The 21,880-nt window shown below is 45.7% G+C and overlaps 1 protein-coding gene across 1 annotated transcript in view; it reads left to right on the forward strand.

Annotated features, from left to right (window-relative positions):
• The window catches only part of LOC138528549 (matrix metalloproteinase-20-like), a 229,028-nt gene that overhangs the window by 181,361 nt on the left and 25,787 nt on the right, over nt 1–21,880 (forward strand). The window contains exon 9 of the mRNA XM_069640311.1: nt 7,460–7,563. Coding sequence (XP_069496412.1) covers nt 7,460–7,563 — 104 coding nt within the window. The remainder of the gene's footprint in view (nt 1–7,459; nt 7,564–21,880) is intronic.

Genomic DNA, 21,880 nt, shown 5'->3' on the forward strand with positions numbered 1-21,880 from the left:
TTTTTCCTGGGTGCAAGTTGTTGCATTTTGTAGACCCGGTTGGAAATTGCCTTGGAATCCAATCGGGGCGTTTTCCCTGTGCAGTCCTTGGTCCCACAGTTTCCAGTTTTTGTCATTTGAGGGACATTATCGTGTTGTTCTGGTGGAACATTGCGTTCTTTAGAGGGTAGGTCGGTTGCTTCTTTTTCACCCCCCTTACAAGTGGTGTCTTTTGTTCTATTTGTTTCTGAGAACTTGGTTGTGTTCAGAATCAGAGGTTTTTCTACGTCATTTGAGTTTGTCTCTAGGTTAGTTTCCTCTTCGTTCAGGTGAACAGTAAAATCTAGGAGTGATGAATTTCCCAAAGACCCTGCCTCAATTGGCCGAGAATTATCGAGTTTGATTATGGTTTGTTCAAATTTTGAATTATGACATACTGGAGCTTGAGGGGCCACATAAGTGGTTGTCATTTTTTCATGAGTTGAAACAGTTGGTTTAGGAATCATGAAGATTAGTGGCACTTTTAGAGCTTCTTTGCTTGTTTTCTCGTGTCGTGACGTAGAGTTTGGTCGCTGGTTTCTCACGGTTTGGTTTACCTTTTCACCTTTTGATTGATAGTCCTTTGGATTTGACAAGGGGGGCGTTCTGACTGGAGGTTTAGGTTGTTTTCTCCAGGCCTACTTGCATTGCTTAGTGTGGTGATTAAAGTCTCAAGCCGGGTGATTTTGGAATCCCATTGGCTTTCTTTCTCAGCGTTTTGTTGGGTTATAGCGGTGATGAACCCTTCCAAGAAGGTTACTTTGGCATTTAAAGCCGAAACCAGGGTTAACAAATCTTTCATTGAGTCGTTAATTGATTTGTATAGTTTTACAAATGGTGCGAGACCCACTGTTATGGCAGACATAATTGTAACCAGGTCCGGATTTTTTGATGGCATGTCTTTAGGTAGGTTTCCAACCATGTAGCTGGGTCTTCTATTTCTCGCCGGTGTTGAGGTGTCTTTTGGTATATCGTTATATAATGACGGTCTTCCAGATGGATAGTCAGATAGAATTGTTTTTTGGCCATATGATGCCAGCACCGGCTGAGTCACTTTGGGGAGAGACTTGTTCCTTACGTCCGGTTGGGCCAGTGTAGGCGGGGATGGCCTACTTTGGTCCGTTCCGAACGTTGGAGGAGTAATAGTTGATGGTATTAATAAATTGTTGCCCAATCCACCTTTTTTCGGGACGATGCGCTGGTACGTCTTCGTCAAGCAAATTTGTTGCCAATATTCGTGCATCTTTTCGGTAAGAATAGGCCGCGTTACCTTGTGCGTCCATATCTCCCCGGCTGCTAGAGCATGGGATGTTTTCCTGATGGCCTGGGGCCTCAGTTACACTATGGTCATTGTCCACTGTTTTTTTTGCCTTTTCTGTTGGCTCTAAAGGGACTTCCAGCGGAACGTCAAGCATTTCTGCATCGGAGAGTTCAGTATCTGTTTCTGGTATCTTCTTTGATTGCTTGAAAAAAACCTCTTTAAAAGTGTGTGATGTCGGGAGATTCTGGAAAGTTGATTTCACTGAGTCACCTTTTTTAGTTTCTGGTGGGTAGCTCTTTTGAGTTGTTGGGTGCCGTGATCCAAGGGCTCCCCCAGATCCTTTACGATCTTCCTTGATAGTGCTCTTTTTTTCAATAGAGCCATTGCAATGTCTCTCTTCTGGGCGATGGCGTTGCTGGCCAAAGCGTTTGATGGATTTGCAGCAATTTGTCGCTCCTGGGTTACATCCGTAGACCCATTTTCACAAGAACTGATGGCAGCAGAAGTGGAATCAGCTAATTTTCTTGCTGTTTGGCTTGGCCACGATGTGGCGGCAGAGGGAAGCTCTGCGTCTACACTGTCAACCATTGGCACTCGTGGTGGTTGACAAGCATGAACTTCCGCCTGTGTGGATGTCTGGCGGCTGGGCTGGCCCTGATCCTCTGGGGGCCCGCCACAGCTCGCCACTCCCTCCGATGGGGCTCCGTGACCTGACCACAGAGAAAGAGGAGAAGAGGAGCCACGGAAGATGCCAGCTGGCGGCACGGCGGCCCGCAAGCTGAGATTGGCCTCACGGGGTCCTTCGACTCCGCTAGGCTCAACCTCACTAACCGCGGCGGAGGCCTGCTGGGCGCGTGCAGCCGACAATGGAGGGATCGAGGAAAAAGACGCGCTCCCGACCTCCAGCGATGGATCCCATACAGGACAACAACCCTCCCCCCGCAAGTCCAAAACAGGTTGGCCTCCAAGTGTGTTCAGAGACGGCTGGGGGGGGCGCCTGTGTGAAAGGGGGGCGGAGGACTCGAAATGGAGAGATGCAGAGGCAGAGTGGGATAATGCAAGGGACGTGTTTGTTGAATTGTCCTCCGAATTTTCATCCGATGGATCCTCCAGAGCATCGGGGAAAGTGTCATTTAGTACGTTCTGGGCACTCACGACCTTGCAACTCGCTTCCTCAAAGTGACAGGAAGCTATTTGGGTGGAGGACGCCAGAGAGGGCGAAGATGTCATTTTTTTCGGTGGAATAATATCAGAACTGACATTACTTCCCCGGTTTTGTCTTGCCATGTAACGTTTGCGAGTGTCTTTCTGCTTTTCTAGGCGGAGATATTTGCTTCTAAGTACCCTGCCAGGTGGACTTTTCACTTGGGGGTGGGGAAGAGAAAGTACAGAATTGTCCATGGCAACTTCAGGTCTAGGGAGCAAGGGGTCCATTTGTGGGTCCATACCTCCTTACCTCCTAGCCTCAGTAGACTGCAGTTGACTGCTCGCACCTCAGCGAGCCAACTCCGCGTGCCGCTCCGCGTGAGTACTGGAGCTTTTGTTCACAAACACTGTAGAAAGACTGCCGGCAGGCAGGAAAGCAGAGAGGGACTGCAGTTGACTGCTCGCACCTCAGCGATCCAACTCCGCGTGCCACTCCGCGTGAGTACTGGAGCTTTTGTTCACAAACACTGTAGAAAGACTGCAGGCATTTCTATTTGGACATCACACGTCCTTGCCAGATCATCTATTGCTATTATGTCGGGACAGAATGAGGTTCTTAGCTCAGTGGCTAAGTCAGATCAAATGCAGGTCGTGCCTACTTCCGGGTCAAGGGCGGCAGAGCATCAATGGACAGGGAAGAACTGTCACTTTCACTTTTAAGATTTGGTTTCCCATCAGCCCCAATCAGGAGGATATCATCAATGTAGCACAGGTAAGCTAGTGGTTTACATTAGCAGGTGGCAAGGATATCACTCTCTAGTTGTGTAGTTGTGGCATGAATAGATTGGCAGTGTCATCTGAGTATCCATGACCATTACCATTATTTGGAGATAAGTGTCAGTACCAAAGGTGAAATATTTGTAGTTTAACATTAATTCTAAGCATTTGGCTATAGGGTGAGCAAGCGTGTTGTGATTGCTGAGAGCATTCTTGCATCCCTTTGTTCCATTGATGTGGAGAATGTTAGTGCAGAGTTGCTCCACATCCATGGTTTCTAGGAATATGCTCCTTGTGAAGCAGCCTATAGCATCCAGTCTGTTCAGAAGCTCAGTGTTGTGGATGTAGCTGGAGGTCTCTCATATAAGTGGCTTCAATATGCTCTCATACCAGCCAAAGATATACTCAGTTAGAGTTCCTGATGCAGAGATGATTGAGTGTCCAGAGAGGTGTTGTTTATGTATCTTGCGGAGCATGTGGAGTGTACTGGATACTGGGTTATCAGGTATCAGATCCTGAATATGTTACTTGATGTCATTCAGAAGTGTATTTAGAATTGTGATAGCCTTATGTTATACCAGTTGGTATTCATATGTTTGACAGCATGGATTTTGTCAGAACTGTGATTTTGCAAACAGCAACAACCTCCTGGGAGTCATGAAGAAGGCCCTACTCCTAATTTGGATGTCAGAGACTATTCACTGTTCAGCAATGAGACAGAGGAGGCGACTATGATTACCAAAAACGAAAGCGACATAACAGATGCTTCAGGTAGACATCCTGGTACCTCGAAACAGGAGCTGTAGTGGAAACAATAACAACCAATTAGTGTCTGTAATAATGGTCAATTAGGGCGTTCCTTCTCCCTTCCCCAGTATAACAATAATCACCTTATTCTAATTGTAATGGGTTATTTATAATGCGCTTAATACCCAGAGGTTTCTAAGCGCGGACCCAGGGATTGAACCTGTGTTGCTCTGTGTCCTCTTGCTTCCAAGGCGAGCGTGTTACCCCTGAGCTAACCTCCCGAGACGAGACCTTAATCTGCAGTCTTGGAGCTCAAACCACATGGGTATCTTGAAAAGGTATGTAAGCTGAGTTCCAGTTTTAGAAAAAGGGTCTAGGGTCAAGGGTCCAGGGTTTCAGGCAAACACATAAATGGCTTAGTAACGATCAGTTAGGAAAGTGGTCTATCCAGATAAGAAAGCTAAAGGAAGGCTAAATACCTATGATTCTCAAATGGCATCTGAGGTTCTGCATTTCAAGACACTGCTTCTTGCTTGTGTCCTGCTTTAATATTGACTGCTTGCTGATAACGACTGCCAGCTGAGACTGGAAGTCGGTGGCCATCTTGGGTTGTGTAGCATGGTCCTACTTAGTGGCCATCTTGGTTTCAGTAGTATGCTCTAACAGGGTGGCCATCTTGGAGGTGGCAGTGTATTCTTTCACAAACAATGTGGAATGGGAATACTTAGCGATGGCAGCTACATAGCACTGTGTCCATTGGGGTTGCCATATGCGGCCAGGAAGAAGCAGGGCATATCTCGGATGGAATGAATTTCTAATAGATTTAGAGCATGTGCTATTCGATGTAGATGTTCATCCCCATGCAAAATTACCACATGAAATAGAACAGGTGGTTTTCCCCATACCTATAAATGGGGATCCATAGTCATATGTGGGATAACATTACTATACTTCTTACTGCTTTGCATCGAACTGTTAAAGAGGCCCAATCTTTGGTAGTCCACATAAATGCACTCAATGCTACTACATATTGGGAACTGACCAACAACTACATAAGTGGGACAATCTCCACAGACAAAGTGTTGGAAGATGAACAAAGGAGATGCCCATTGGTGAACATTAAAGTTGCAGTGCTGAAAGGTAACTTTAACACAGAACAGATGCATGCAGATTTTCAATACACTGGAAGATGGTGTGAACAGACATTGTGGTTAATTAGTGAATATCCCAAAGAGCTACAGTCCATGATTAACACCCACAGAGAAGCAGGTGTCACAACAAATAGATTTCATTTTCCCTACAGGTTTTCTATTTTTCTATGGCTCTTCACTGACACCTGATTGACCTATCCAGACAATACAACATAGGCATACCTAACCTGGCTACCAAGCATGGAAGCCCAAACGTAGACATTGACAGTGATAACAAATCTGGGAATTCTCATGGACAACGCCCTCTCTTTGGAACCATAAGTCAATGTGATAGCAAAAAAGGGAGAGGTCCTCTCTTACTTCAATTTCCCACAGAGAACTCTTGCCATTATCTCCTTGGTATTATCAGGAATAGTCCATACTAGTTTCTATTATGGAATGCAAGAACGCCTTACATAAAAACTACAATGCATCCAAAATACTGCAGCAAAACTACTCCTGAGACTAGATAGAAGAGACCACATCACACTGGCCCTGAGAAGTCTACACTAACTGCCAGTAAAGAAACACATTAACTTCAAAGCCCTCTGCATTGCTCATAAATTACATCAAGGACAACAAGTTGACATCCTCCAAGCTAAAATCACCTGTTACCAACCAGCAAGAGAGTTAAGATCGATCAACAACCTCTGAATAGAAACCACACTCCTGGACCAAAGCAAACATGGGGCAATACAGAATGGAAAACTGACAATAGCACTACTCAACATCCAGAAATCACCTAAAGCCAACTAATCAACCCCACACAATTCTTGCATACTACACACGCTCAGAGGGCTAGTGAAACAAACCACCAAAATATTCACACCGCACACCCCTCTCTAATCATGCAACAAAACCAATATCTGAACACAACAGTGGTGCGCTTTATAATTCAACATAGCAAAACATAACACCCACAGCCACGCCAGCTTCTCTGTGACAGTAGTCTGCTGCCATACTCACTCTTACCCAATCTCTTCCAGCACGTTTAAAGCTGTGTCCAACACGCTTCCCAGAAGCCAGGGACTGCTCATAGATGGGCATGGTGGCAACAAGCTCAGTTGGGAAGTACACAGAACTGTATCTTCGTAAAACCTACTAGCCTTCAATATATTTGCACACGTCATGACTGACACTGCTCCATCCTCCAATGCCTTTCTGGGAGCAGCCCAAAAGTATGCCTTTCCTTTCTCAATCTGCATATATTTTGCAGACACCCAGCTAAACCTCTCAGAGTGCAATGCATGCAGCTGAAGAAACTTTGAAAAAACAAGCATAGCTCAACATCAACATCAACCTTTTCTTTCTAAGGACATGCAAAAGGGATAACCTGATACCAAGGTGTCTGATAATCAAATACACTCTGGCTTCGACCTACAACACAAGATTCTCACAACAATATTGCAATGTTTAAAAATCCAGATGGCACATGTGCCATTAAGCTTTTTCCATGTTGGTGAAAGCAGAAAGGTGGTGAAGTTATGTTTGAGGTATTATAAAAAGCGGACCTTTCTGGAATTAGATGTATACCTAAATCTAGATATGATAACTTTTGTGTAGTAAAAGACATGCTATGAAAAGATGCAGTCACATTTAAGTTTTGTAGATCCTGTGTCTGCGGGCATCATTACACTGTAGGCGGTAATCATGGCGCTATTAGCGCCATGGTTGCCGCCGCTACCGTACTGAGTCCCCCATGGTGAATGGTGGAATTACCGCCACATTCCAAGGTGTGTGGGGGCGGTAATTCCCCATTCACCATTGCACTTCCCCTTTCCCATTTGAGCCCCTCTAGCTCCTATAGGGCTCAAATGGGAATGGGGAATCTTACCGGTACCCTTACCGGTAACGGTAAGCCCTTACCGCATTCCGTGTAATGAGGCCCTGCATGTTTTTAAAGGACCATATTTAACAATTATCTTGATATAGTTCACATGTAGTTAGTGAAACACCACAGGGTGTTATTCGATTTGTAATGTTTTTGTCAATCAAAGTTTGTAAATCCAGAGGGTTGTCACCTGAAGAATCAGATATTTTAATTTCTGGCATATTCTATACATTGTGTTTCACTAAACAAAGAAATATACTTTGGTATCTGTTGCATAAGCATGTATACTTTTTTGTATTCAAATATGTGTAAACACACAGATTACCAGAAAAAGAAATGGTACTTTGATTTGCAACCTGTATTGATGCATGAGATCAAAAGGGAATTCCCATATGAACTTTCATTAATTGAAGGAAAGGCTGTTTCGATTATACATCTTTATTATGAAATGCTTGAATAATGATTGCAATTGTTTTCTCTGAATCAAAGCTATGATGAAACTGAGAAGAGAATGGAAAGCGACTATCCAAAAAATATTGAAGATGAGTTTGCGGGCATTTCAGGCAAAATAGATGCAGCAGAAGAGGTGAATGGTAAGTATTTTAAGTGACGATTGGGTTTAATATTTGACTAATTTCAAACAACCAAACATTTGTATCCCCAGTTCTGTCTGGTAAATGAGTTACCAATGATACGCTGTACAGACTTTTCTGTTTAATATAATGATCATAGTAGCTTAGGGTGTGCTACAAATAAAGCACTCAATGAAAATGGCTTGATAGCGCAAACCAAACACCAGACATATAAATAACATATGACAAGTTGCACCCTTGTACAACTCCTGCTAAAGGTAGTTTTGATATCAATTGTATGTAATGTTGCACTAACTCTGAAGAAGTTATAGCAGAAATAGAAACCCTGATTTCCAGTGGTAAGTTCAAAAGGGGGTTCACGTATGTGCATTCTCTATACGTGAACATTCATTGCATTCATTTTATTCCTCAATGGATTTTCATTCATTTGTATAATTAATGAATTATAATTTACGATTCTGCCTCTCCCTTCCTCACCCCATACAGATACTCCAGCACTTACACCATCATGCCTTATGACACTGGCCTAAATGCTTTCGATAATGCAACAACAGGGTGCGGTTTTTACCTTAAATGGACCAAAATTACCTTCCCTAACCGTTAAAGTAACAGTCTTTTTAACACAACATAAACGGTTCCTTGGGTGAACAGATTAGTATAGACTTTACTGTTGCATGCGTCAAAAGAACAGATAGAAACAGTGTCCTGGCTATCCCTAGTAGAAGAACACTCTGACCCTAACAGGAGTGCCTTGCCCTAGGTTATGGCTGGTGCGCCGCCTATCTAATAGGGATAGTGGGAGAAGAAACGTTCCCTCGTCACTACTAATTAGATTACATATGTCAAATCTCCTGTACTTAAAAAAACAGAGAACAACCCATCGATTATTTTGCAGGCAGGACTGGATATTAGATCCTGTCTGGATACCTAATTGGATAGAGGTTTTTGATCCTTGAGACTTTGTGTTATTTTATTCACCCGTAGGGGTCAATTGTACCTAACAAGATTGGTTGTGCTCATACTTGGTTATTGTCTTAAAGGTCCCATACGTTCGGAACACCTAAAAGGCTCACTACACGTGAGTTAACTTACACTTTTTTGTCGTATCCCCCTTCATTGTCTGGTATATCATGATATTCATGAGGCCCCTCATGACCAGATGGTTGACAGTTTTCAATGGCGGGTATACTTTATGCCATCTTCTTCAGGACCGGTGATTTATAGATGGCAATTCCGATTCCTGCATGCATCTGTACTTAACAGATCAGGCAAGCCCATCCATTCTCTGTAGGGGGACAAGAAGTGCAGAAAGCTGGGTGTAAGTTCCCAAATGGCTTAACAGTGTCTGTGTTTAACAGAGTAGCGGTTACATTGTTAAAAGAAATCAACTTTCGAATGTGTCTTATCGTTGAAAGGCATGACCTAATTGCTTAATGGCTAGCCCCATACTCTGCTGCTGGGTAAAACGGGGGGGGGGGGGCAGTAATGGAGGGGGGTAAAGGGGGGGGTGAATGTACAATTCAGTATTCTCAGTCTACTTGCTGCTTGCTAGAATGCTTAAGTGAAAATGGTTCATATTCTTAATGCTTTATTAGTGTCTATTCAGGGTTTGCAACTCTCAAATTCACCAACCTGTAGCCAGCAGTTTGTTGGTTTGGGGAAAGGGGGGATGAACAGCGAGACTATGAGCATTCCATTCCTATTTCTTCCATAGAGCGTTTTGTTGTTCCGAAATGAGAGAAAAGGGGATCCCAAGGGAATTGGTTGTAAAGAGGCGTGCCTGTGTTCAGTCAAGCAGACACTTACCTTGCCGTGATCGGGTGCTGGATCATCGGTCACTTACTGGTTTGCTCAATCCTAGCTGGAAAACACAGACTCCAGGCGAGCGCGAACTGAAAAGTGGTTCTGCGTTTGTCACAGGGGCATGGTTCCTACATTTGGTTACACGTCCTCCATCTATGCAGGCGGCCATATTGGAAAAGAGTTGTGGTAATTGTATTGCATGGTGCCCAGGAAGTATTCGTGCTAGGCACAGCTGTCTCTCGATGCCTGTAAGGAGGAAACACAGATACTGTCTATTAACGACTGTTTCTCAAGGTCTGGACCATAGATCCATTTCTTTTTTTTTAATTTTTATTTTTTTTTTATTTTTGCTTCTATCAATTCAATGATTTTGCAAAAAACGAGACGAATAGTCTGTCAAAGTTTCTTTTCTATTTCTTTCTTCTCAGGTTTGATTTGAAGTTTGAAATTTTTGCTTTGCAGTTACCCTCATAGGTTGGAGGTCTGGGTATATTGTACTTCAACTTGGACCTGTCAGTGGATTGAAGTTGGCATTGTCTGGCCCTCTGATTTGTGTAAACAAGACTCAAGGGCGTTCTTTAGTATTTTGGCAGTTGCTAGGGCCCAAGTTGTTCTCGATCCACTCATCAATCGATTCCACCAGACATTTTCTTCATACAAGATATTTGGGGCGATCAGCGATCTCAAGTAAGCTCTTCTCCACTTTACTGTTTCAGGGCAATGCAAAAGTAGATGCTTTATTGTTTCTGGCTCCCGCTCCGTTCCACACAGTCGACAGAGGTTTGTTTGAGATAGACCTCTAATGGCCCTTATTTCATTTGTCGGTAGTAAGTTAAGGCGAGAGCGCAAGAAGATGGATCTTAACAACTTGTCTGGGAATCTCTTCAGGACTTCATTCGGTGAGTGAGTAGATTTTGAAGGCTCGTTTCTCCGTAGGCAATGGCTTTTGTAGTTTCTGGACAGTTCCTCTATTCGGTTGGCGGTAAGTCTTAGGCGGTTTCTGGCATTGTCGTTTTGCCTTCGCCACCCGTGGTGTAAGAGGATTCAATTCAACACTACAGCTAAGTCAACGCCTAGTCTATAATACTGAATGAAAACCCTTATTGATATATCTTTATGTCCAGTTCATGCGTTCTGGATGACTACCCCTATATAACACCCCTCTCTTGGAATCCTCCTGACCCCACTGAGCCAAGAAGTAGTTCTGTTTTGCAAGTTAAAAGGTTTAATTGATAGTTTAAACAATAGGTATATATATCACACTTTAGAATAAATTAATAATTGAATAGCACACTTAATCTGATATGATAAAGATTAACAACGGAGAATCTGGCACTAGCACACTTCTTGATAATCACTAAGGAGTTGACATGAAATGGATAAGATAGCAACAATACTTTTATGGTTTCCAATGGATGCAATGTGGAATGAAATGCAGTACAGAAAATAACTTGATAGGATTTCAGCAAAAGACAATGTAATCACTTTCTTGGACAATTCACCCCCCCTTTTATGCAATGCAGGGAAATGGAAGGAAGGCACACAATTCTCAGAAATGCAATTCAAATGTAATTCAGTTCACCCAGCAACTTAGACTACAGAAGTTGAAAACACAGGCAAAATGCTTTGATATGTGCTGGCAATGGAGTGAAAATATGTTAAAATGCTTTTAATTCCCTCTAGAGGTTCAGGGTGAGTGGTATCTAGTTAATATTAGTCCAGGCTCACACTAGCAATGATTCAGGGATAATTAGCAGGTTAAACGAATTTCTGGCAAATGGAAGGCAAGCAGCAGCAGATTTTTACACGTGAAGAAATTTGCAAATCGCGGCAAAATTCGCGAATGCGCCGAGCGCGATTACAGAGGAACTACAAGGACTATCACTATCGATTTGGGGTCCTAAGAAAGCCTCGGATCTCAGCTTCCAGATGAAAGTTACTGCAAGTCTCTAGCACAAACGGTCGCGGAGATATGAGCGATTGAATAAAGGTCGTTTTTCAGATTGAAATTTTAAAGTTCACAAAGACAAGTGCAGTTTGCAACTAGCAAATCACAGGTGACAGCTTTACAAATGACAGGTGACAGTTAGGAGGCAGTTCTACTTAGATTAAAATAGCTTGGATTATATTATTTTAACTAAGAGATTGGTTCTGCACAGTTTTCTAGGTACTCACACTATATTCTTGAGTGAAATGGGCCTCGCCACGGATCTGGTCAGGTTTTAGACTGGACTCTGGTCTCTGCACTTCACAGTGATCTGGGTCAGCTCTCTCTCTGGTTCTGCTAACAGGTCAGCTCTACTCTGCTGGTCTGGTCTGGGTCTCTGAAAGTTGATGGAGGTAAAGTATGGATTTTCCCGGCAGAGCTTCCAGCTGCAAATGGATTTGAAGGTCCCTATCTGTCCTGTCTCTCTGCTTTTATGTGTTTTTAAAATGGGTGTGTGTGAGCAGCATCACTAGCCAGCCCCTCTCCACTTATCATTGGCCAAGCTTTCATTTCTCCCCTGATTGGGGAACTAAGTTGTGTCAGAGTGATGTCATTTTACAGCCTGCAGAAAGTCCACTCCTCCTGTCAACTTGCACACAAATCTAGATTTGAACCAAATACATATTTCATAGCTACACAGTGGTTTGAAATTATATGCACCCATCACATATCACAGGAGGTATCCCCTGTTCCAACTCTGCTCTTCCTGGGGGCTTGCATTCAGAAATGGCAATATTTTGCACTTTTTAACTGGTTTGCAATATCGGACATTAACCCAAATTTACACACATGTGCGCAAGGAGTATGGACATTAGTTGATGAAGTGTCAGATTTTTCACATGCACACATTTTGAGTAATATCCTCTTTTCCGCTAAAACCCCCCTGAACATGCCACCGGTTCTAAAAACCTCTTAAAATGTGGGCAGAAAAATCACAAGAATTATGGTGTCATTTAAATAATTTTCACAAGTCCGTACTATGAGTTATTCATCTTTTTAGAGTTATGTTCTGGCCCCAAAGGGGTGTGGTTTTCTTCCAGCACAAGGTTGAATTTCTGGTTTTTCCAGTTCTGCCAAGCCAGCTTGCTCTCACAGGCAGTGCCCCTCCTTTGTCCTTCCAGGAGGAAGCTACATTTACGACATCTGCAATAAACCATCTGCCTGGGTCAGGACAGGGCTTTGTTCAGAGCTCCTGTATTCTGTGGGGGCTCCCCTTAATTCAATTATCAGAGAGATGGCATATCCTTAGTGTGGCCAGCAAAAGGCAGATAGGCCTGGGAACACAGCTGTGACTCAAGTTTCACTCCTGATGGGGGGTAGTTGCCAGGCAAAATTGGAATCTCTTTAAGCCAGTTTTTAACTACATGTCATTTCTGTTCCCCAGTTTAAGTCAAGACATTTTTTTACATATGCAGCTAGGATGCTGATTCTTAGTTTAAAACTATGACATTTAAACAATTGCAACCTATGTGACACTCAAAGTAGGTCACTCATTTCTTTTAAACATTTAGATTTGTAGTGTCTTTCAGTCCAAATTTACTTAAACTGCTGAAATCCACAGCTCAGCCAGTCTTGTTATAAACCTTCAAGTCACTTCAGAATATAACTTTACATTGGATCCACCTCTTAAAATGTCTTTCTTTGGCATGTTTTGGGTTCATTTATTCAGTTTTCTACAAAAAGTAAAATCTGGTGTTGTTTTAAAACGCCGGCTTTTGGATAGTGGTGAGTACTGGTACTGCACCCCTTTTTGGGATTTAAGAAAATGAATTCCCAACAGTTATGGGTTTGCTTTTGGCAATCAGCATTGCCACTCCCAATGGTTTCAGACTACTGTGTGGGTAGTCCAATGGTGGTTTTAGGCAGCGTCCTTCTGTGCCCATAACATCGGCAAAAATGAGTGGCAGCCTATTCTTCATGCATTTCCCTGTGCATTTTCTGGGAAGCTCTGGCCATCATGATGTTTTCCATGTCAATACTGCACAGTTTTGAGGTAGGGCTTGGATGCGTGGATAAAAACATCCCACAAGCCCCCCTCTTGCGATGGCCATTCTATTTCACTAATGGGACTCGCAAGACCTGGGATGTTTCCTCATCTTCTTCCAATAGATGGCACAGTTCAGCATCTTTTCCTCCATCCGGTACTGATCGATCGGTTCTCCTCGCCGGTCCTGATGGGAAGATTGGGCGGTACCCCGGGCCCGTTGCGTCTCTGCTCCCGGTCTCCGGATCGTCCTCCTTGTCCCGTCTCCAGGTTTTCTTTCTCCTAGGACGACAAAGGAAGAGCGGCAATACCTATTCATAGACATTTTCCACCACTGTTGAGATAGTGGGGCAGCATATGCATTTCATCATAACGAAACATTACATTCTTATTTAGAAAAAAAAACAGTATAACTAAGAGACAGTTTCATGCAAATCACAATATTTTAGAGACTAGATGTTGTATGTTTTATGGTTGGAACTGAATTAGTCTGAGACAGTACCCGCTAGGATTCCAGAGGATTCCTCCAGTTGTTGCAGAGTGTGCCTGGGATGGCAACATTTCAACTGGTTTATGTGGACCCACTTGTCTTCCCCCTCTGCCAAAGGACCTTTGGGGATGTGGATTTTGTAGGACACAGGGGAGATCTTGTCGATGATCTCAAAGGGTCCCTTCCACGTAGGCAAAAATTTCCGCTGTTTTGCCTGGTTTCTTTGGAAGTTGTATAGATAGACCCGGTCCCCTACCTGATATTCCTTCCTGGAAGTCTTCAGGTCATAGTGGGTCTTCATGCTATCAGCCGATCTTTCTAGATTCCGCTGAGCGTAAGCAAAAGCATGTTGGAGGTGTTTCCTTAAATTCTCCACATACTCATGAGTAGTGGAGGCATTTATTAGTGTCTGCTCTTGGGTCCTATAGAGCAAATGCTGCGGAAGCACCATCTTGCGCCCAGTCATCAATTCAAATGGTGACATTTTGGTTGCAGATGAAGGGGTAGATCTGATGGCCATTAGGACCAGAGGTAATCGGATATCCCAACTTGACCCAGAATCTGCCACAAACTTTTTTAAGATGCTCACAATTGTCCGGTTGTAGCGTTCCACTGCTCCAGAAGAAGCTGGCCTGTAAGCAATATGTAACTTCCTTTTGACCCCCAGTATCTCCCACATCCTTGTCATCACTTCACTGGTGAAGTGGCTACCCCTGTCTGACTCAATCCTTTGCGGTAGACCAAAACGGGAAAAGATGTGGTTAATCATCAAGGCAGCTGCAGTTTCTGCCTTGCAATTTGGGGCTGGGAGACATTCCACCCACTTGGTAAACAAGCATGTCACAGTCAACATGTACTTATTCCCCCTAGCAGAGCGAATCACGGGGCCTACAAAGTCGATTTGTAAATCTGACCATGGCAGTGTCATCCCCCTCTTTTGGAGAGGCGCACGGTGCGTGAGGGATGATGGCTGAAATTGTGCACAAACAAGACACCCCTTCAAGTATTGGTCGAGGTCCTGCCCCATGTGTGGCCAGTATGCAACCTCTCTTAAGATTTCCAGTGTTGTGTGAAACCCCCTATGACCGGCGGTGGCCGCATCATGGGCGTGACTTAACATCAGGCTTCGGAATGAGGTAGGAACCACCCACTGATCGTGGCCAGCTTTGGATTTCCTTACCAACAAACCGTCTTGGATTCGGAACATTTTTGGACATTTCATCAACACCCTAAGGTCCTCTTTCCCAGTGTAATCGGTATCCGTCAGGGGAAAGTTCTCAGGGTCCTCAATGTGTTGGTAAAATTTACCAATTATTGGATCCCCCTTCTGAGCGGTAATCAAATCCGCATCAGGGGTCTCCTTGCTCCATTGTGCAATTGAAAGATCATTGTGAGCATTTGTCTGGGACCTAGTGATGGCAGTGACCTGGACTTCCCCCAACAGGGACTCAATCTCAATTAGATCCCCTTGGATGGCCCCGGTTTTGGCCAGCTGATCAGCTAAGTCATTTCCAGTTTTGTCTGGTCCCTCTACTTTGGAATGACCCTTGATCTTTTTCCAATAGATGGTCATCTCATTCGAGGTGACCAGATCATCAATGTTTTGGATCAACTTCCCATGTTTCAAGGGTTTGTTATTAGCACATAACATGCCTCTGGTTTTCCAATTAACCAGGTGCTCCACGAACCCGTTCCGTACATAATCCGAATCTGTGATTATGACCAGTTCGTGGAGTTGATGCTGGACAGCAGTGAGGATGGCTTGATGCACAGCCATCAATTCTGCCACCTGACTACTTCGGGGACCAATTTTGTATCCAGCGGAGGGTTCTGGGGACTCATTCACCCATGCATTCCCTACGCCGGCCACCAGTTCTTTCTCCCCGTTGTTGTCAACATGGTACGAGCATCCATCCACATAGACAGTGGGCATTCCCTCACACTTGTCCTCTTCAAAGACTTTGTGTGGGGAATTAAGGTATGCCTCCATGTTGTCCTTGAGTTTTAGACTTTCGTCCTCGAGACAGTTTTCTCTGGCACAATCATGCAAGTCAGCCAGACCTTGCGCGAGGGGACTCTTCTTGTTTTGGCCATATCTGACCTCCACAGGAAAGCCTTGCATTGACAGAATCCAGGAAGTAATTCGGGAATTACTCACATTTCCCGCCCGGATTCTGTCACTTTGGAGATATTGCAGAGGCTGGTGTGGAGTCTCCACTATGATGTGTTCCCCCTGGATAAACGGGCGGTAATTCTTCAATGCCCACACCGTTGCCAGGAGTGCCTTCTCACAATCGTTGAATTTTTCCTCCACAGAGGATAAAGTTTTGCTCGCATAAGAGATTACTTTATTGACCTTGTCATGCTTTTGGTATAATACTGCCGTCAAGCACGTATTAGAGAACCCCGTCTCCAGGAAGAACTCCTTGTTTCTGACAGGGTAAGCTAGGCAAGGCGCTTGTGAGAGGCTTCTCTTGAGTTGTCTTACTGCCTCGGCTTGTTCTGGACCCCATTCCCACTTGACCCCCCCCTTCAGGAGATGAATCAGGGGTCTGGTGATCTCTGCGTAGCCCTCAATGAACTTTCTGCTGTAATTAGTCAGTCCAAGGAGGCTCCTTAGTTCCCGCAGAGTTGTGGGGTCTTTCAGTTTCTGAAGTGCTTCCACTTTCTTTTCCTGGGGACAGAGGCCCTGATGAGTAATCTCATGCCCCAAGAAATTAACACGGGTTCTACACCACTGTGCTTTCTGAAAGGAAAGTTTTGCTCCGGCGGCCCTCAACTGCGTCAGAACATAACGGATCTCCGCTATGTGTTCCTCCACAGATGAACTTTTGATGAGGACATCATCTACATAAGCCAGGTTACCCCTCGCACCCAGGTCGGGCATGGCCTTATGTAGGAAAATGTTGAATTCATTGCCGGAGTTGAGGTATCCGAAGGGAGTCCGGGTCCATGTGTACTGCTGGCCCCCAAAGGTAAAAGCCAGTTTGTATTGGTCCTCCCTGCTGACAGGCACGGTCCAGTATCCATTGGTCAGGTCTATTGCTGTGAATACCTGTGACCCCTGGATCTGGGCCAGCCCTTGGTCAATGTAGGGCAGAGGCCATCGGGAAGTATGGACCCGTTTGTTGAGCTCCCTGAGGTCAGCACAGAGTCTCCACTGGCCGTTTGGCTTCAATATTCCCAGCACCGGATTATTGAAGGTGCTGTGGACTGGACGGATTATTCCCCGGGACTCAAGGTTCTTAATTATTTCAGTAAGGGACTCCATTGATGCGAGAGGCAAGCGATATTGCTTCACAAACACAGGAGTCATGCCAGGGTCCGTGGGGATTGTTGTTGTGTGGATGTCGGTGCGGCCACAGTCATATGAGTCTACCGCAAAGAGATCTTGGAAATCCAAGAAAACTTGTTTCAACTTTTGCTTTTGTTCCAGAGTCACACAGGCGTCAGCTAGGTTGACTCTCTCTTCCACCATCTGCCTGAAGCCTGGAAAGACTTCTGGTTTGGCTATCTCCGCGGCCTCCTCCAGCTGGGTGGAGAAGTCCCTGGTCAGAGTGCTGATTTGGACCGGAGGCTTCAGGTGGGAAAGGCAGCCTTCATGGACCTGGAAAATCACCTCATCCCTCCTGAAGTCACAAGTCACATCTTCCTTACCATAGGGGCAGGAAGTGTACACCAGGAAGTTCCCCCCATGCCGGGTAAAAATCCTGTCTGGTGTTGTATTGTCATCACTGTCACTGTCAAAACAGTCCTTGGGGATTAGTCCTAACAGTTCATTTACTAAGTCGATGGAAAAATGTCGGTCATCAACCGCCATTCCAATAATGGTGCCTGCGGCTAGAGTAATACTCTTTAAGTCGCTGTTATCCACCTCTATTGGAATGGTGTCATGTTCTATGTTGACTAATGGAGTTGGGTTTACCCCCAACCCTTGCTGTTGGAGAGAAGCATTTAGATGTATGTAAGCATCAGGGTTTTTCAAATGTTGTCCTCTTTTAGCTTTCACTTCCAGGGAGAATTGTCGAGTCCTTTCTGGTATGGTGACTTCCTCTTTAATCTGAATTTCAACTGCATAAGGTAGCAATTGAGCTGACCTAAATGCTTTTTCTGGATCATCAAAGCCCATGGGATTATCCGCTAATCGGGACCAAGCTTTGAAGTTTATTAGGTCCAAACTAATGGCAAAGCGATTGAGAATGTCACTGCCTAAGTAAAAGGTGGCAGGGACGTCTCGCACGACCCAACAATTGTGGACTATGCTCTTGTTGCCCATGGAGATTTTGAGCATACACATGCTTGGCAGGAGATGTTTGGAATTAGGTGCTTCCAGGTCCATTTCCCATTTGTCTATCAGTTTGAATGTGGGAATGGCTGGATCTTTTGGGAGTTGGCGGAACATGGCTTCGCTGATGAAGCTCTTACCGTTGTTCACACACACTCGAGCGAGAACAGAGTCCTTCCCATCATTTAACTGAACAGGGATGAACAACTGCTCTCCAATTTGCTGAATCTCAGCCAGGCTTTGAGCTGATTTCACATCTTTCTGGACTATAGGAGTGGGAGTTTCTGATTGTGGATTAGTATAGAATTTCAGGGTGTTTCCTTCCAGCGTGGAGTACCACTTTAGACTGGAAGGGAGGTTGATTTTCAGAAATAGAGAGGACCCCCCATCACCAGTCTGTTGTCCTACTGCTATTACTGTCACGTCTGGAATTTGGCTATTCTGGAAGTGAAATTCTACTTGGTCAGATTTTTGTTCAACCATGTGGCAGGTGCCGTTTAAACTAACATGGTTGACACTCTGTTTTAATTTTATTGGTTGGCTAGTCTGGGTCCAGAGGACCTTGTTTACGCAATCTATTAGGGGTGACAACCTTCTGAGGAGGTCATTCCCTAGTAAACAAGGGGTGCCCCCTGGAGTCACAACTATGACCGGATGTTTCAACTTGTGTCGCCCAATTTTAATGTCCAAGTCTGCCGTCCCCTCGACGGGAATTTCCTTCCCGTCAAAGTTCTGCAGTTGTCCAGGAAGAGAGGTGAGAGGAATTTGGTAATTCCCTCCCCTTCCTGCATTCAGTTCGTCAAAGGCCCTTCTGGACAGAAGGGTAGCTTGAGATCCAGTGTCCACCAGTGCCAAAATTGTACCCTGCCCCTGTACTTGTACCGGGGCATAATATCTTCCCTCCTTCTCCTCAAGGGGGCACAGATAATGCACATTTTTGGACAACTGGTGGGCTAGCTTTCTGGTTTTGGACATCGCTAGCGAAGAGATTTGGGCGGAATTCTGTGGAGAGCCTTGGGAATCTGAAAGAAAAATTTGGCAACTGGAGATCAGAGCCATTGTGGGTTCCCCTGGCTCCGGTTCCGGGCCGCCCCCCCCTTTTTGGAGGCAGTCACCAGGATGGGTTTGAACCAGGGGATTTTCTTGCTGTTGGTTCTGGGATGAGATGGTGGGCGGCGGTAGCTCAGTCTCCACATCTCCCCAGTCTGGATTTGCATCCCTAGGGACCCATTTTTCTTTGGGAGGAGTCCCCCCCTCTCTGAAGGAGAAGATCCTTTTCCCAGGATCCTCTGAGGATCCCTCTCCCTCAAATTGGAAGATCTGTACCTCCTCCTCAAACTGAGTCTGTTTGGGTCTTTTGTTTCTCCTACCCCCCCTCTGCTCCTTAGGAGGCAGACTTTCAGGGGCAAGAGATTTTGTTTCCGGTTCCTGGGTTTCCAGGGGCTGTTTACAAGTGAGGACGGAAGCTTCCTCCAAGGCTTTACACCCCCCTTCCCCTTGTGCCTCCTCCCTGGGAACCGGTGAGTTATCGGGGTGCTGCCCCCGTCATTGTTCTGGGGCACCAGGTCCAGAGTTGGGTGCGTTCTGCGCCGGCATGCCGTTCTGAGGGTTCTGCTGCGCCCTCAGTATGTGACCCAGATCCCGTGCCATGTTTTGAACCTGGCGCTCTAACTGGGAAACCCGCTCAGGCTGATACGGGGCCCTGTTTTCTCCCCTGGGCTGATCCCGGGAAGGGTAGCTATCCCTTCTTTGGTAGTACCCCGGATTGGGAAGATTTGGGTACCCCTCCACCCTTGGCCTCCCCTCTCCCGGATTAGGTTGTCTGGGCTCAGGGAATTGGGGAAAGAAGGATGGATGATTTTGGGGTTGGAAATTGGGTGGATACCTGGGGAAAAAGTTCTGCCCAGGATTTGGAGAATTTCTGCCCTCCTGTGGGAAGTTGGGAGGGAAGTTCCCTGGGTTAGGTGCTTGGCTGGATCCCCCCCCTTGGGCTGGAGGAGTCCACACATAACCCAGGATGGGTCGATTTCCCTTGTAACGGGGACTTACATAATCAGGAGAGCGAGGGACCCCATTGGGGGGACTACCTCTTTCACTCTCTGCCTGTGACTGGCCCGAGGACCTCCTGGGCCTAGCATTATTAGGTGCAGGTAGGTTTTTAGGCCCCCCCATCTCCAAATCCAAAACGGGGGTGACCTTTACCTCTGCCACCTTGGCAGCAGCAGGGGTGCTGTTGGCTTTGGGGTTTTTCTGGGCATTACTTTTGCTATCTACCGGTTTCTGCACCTCATAGATCCGGGTAGCCTGTTCAATGACCCAGTCTAAAGATCTTTTCTCGTGAAAATCCCTCACGAGCTGGGTCATTATGTATTTGGGCAAGGCATGAAAAAATGTATTAATGAATTCTCTACTGTCTGTGCGCACCCTTCTGGTGGTCTGCGCAAAAGCACGCTTTAACTCCTGCACAAATTCTTGTGGGGCCTGATCCTCCCCACATTGTAAATTGTAGGCTGCCTTGCGAGCTTCTTGAGGATTTCTAGGAATGGAAAAATGTTTCAAGATGGCCGCCTTATAGGTGGACCATCTTAAATGATTTTGGTCCTCCAGCCCCGCAAAGAAACTGGAGTATTCCGGGGAGAAGGTCCACTTTACATATTGAATACAGCTTTGGCTGTCCTTCAAATGGAAAGTCTCCATCATTTGCTCAAACAACTCTAAGTGCTCCCAAACAGAATACTTAGCGTTCTTATGGTAAGGCGTGATGACGCTCCTGATCGCCTTAATCTGCTTTAAGGGGTCCTTAAGCAAGGCCCTTCTCGCCTTATTGGCCTTTTTGGTTCGGGTAACCCTTGTCCATTCATCCTCTGACTCAGAGGCACTGCTCCCAGAGGTTCCTGTCTGCTCTTCCAGGTTTTCCCGGATTCTGCGAGCCTGGGAATGGCTGGCCGAATGTGGGGACCTGGTCTCCTGTGTCCTGCGCAGTTCAGAGGAGTCTTCAGATTCCTCCTTGCTGCCAGGATTTGATGGGTACCCCCCCCACTGACCTAACTGGGCAGAGGTTTTCAGGATGCCCTTAATGGGCCTACTCTCCTGGGGTTCCCCATTAAATTGCACTGTGCTGGGGTGCCCATACCCGGATGCCCGCCCCTCCATACCTGGGTGGTACTGGCCTATGAGCCCCATACTTTTGTCTGGATAGTAGTCTGCCATCCCTGTGGCCCGGTGCTCATGTGCGCCAGGGAATATGGGGGTGGCAGAGTCCAGTGACTGAGAGGTATGAGGGCCTCTGGTACTAGGGCTCCTGAGGTTATGCTCCGGAGCTTCCCTTTCCCAGTGAACCTCATCTCTATCCGCCCCTGCTCCCTGTTGCAATGCAAGAGCCTGCATTTGTGCCTTCAGTTCCTCAGTTAAGGCCTTACTAGACTCTATCAGTCTCTCCTGCATCGCTACCTGTTGCTGGAGCCTATCATTGTGCTGGCAGAGAGCCTCATTCTCTCTCTGTGTTTCCTGATTGGTCCTGGAGCACTGGGCCAGTCTTTGCTGCAGGAGGGTTACCTCCTGAGCTGTGTCCCTATTGGCCTGCTCCTTTCTTGCTAGAGCATCCTCCACCCTCCTGGTGTGCTCTAACAAGTTCTGGTGTTCTTTTTGGAGGTCACCCAGTCCCTGGTGGGCCAGGTGATTTTCTTCCATTTTTCTTTTTAAATGGCAGACTTCCTGGCCTAAGGCGTCTCTTTCCTGACTAAGAGCCTGCATTTGTGCCGCCAGGTC

Source organism: Ambystoma mexicanum, chromosome 7q, assembly GCF_040938575.1.
Source record: "Ambystoma mexicanum isolate Mex_15411 chromosome 7q, UKY_AmexF1_1, whole genome shotgun sequence".
Classification (NCBI taxonomy): Eukaryota; Metazoa; Chordata; class Amphibia; order Caudata; family Ambystomatidae; genus Ambystoma; species Ambystoma mexicanum.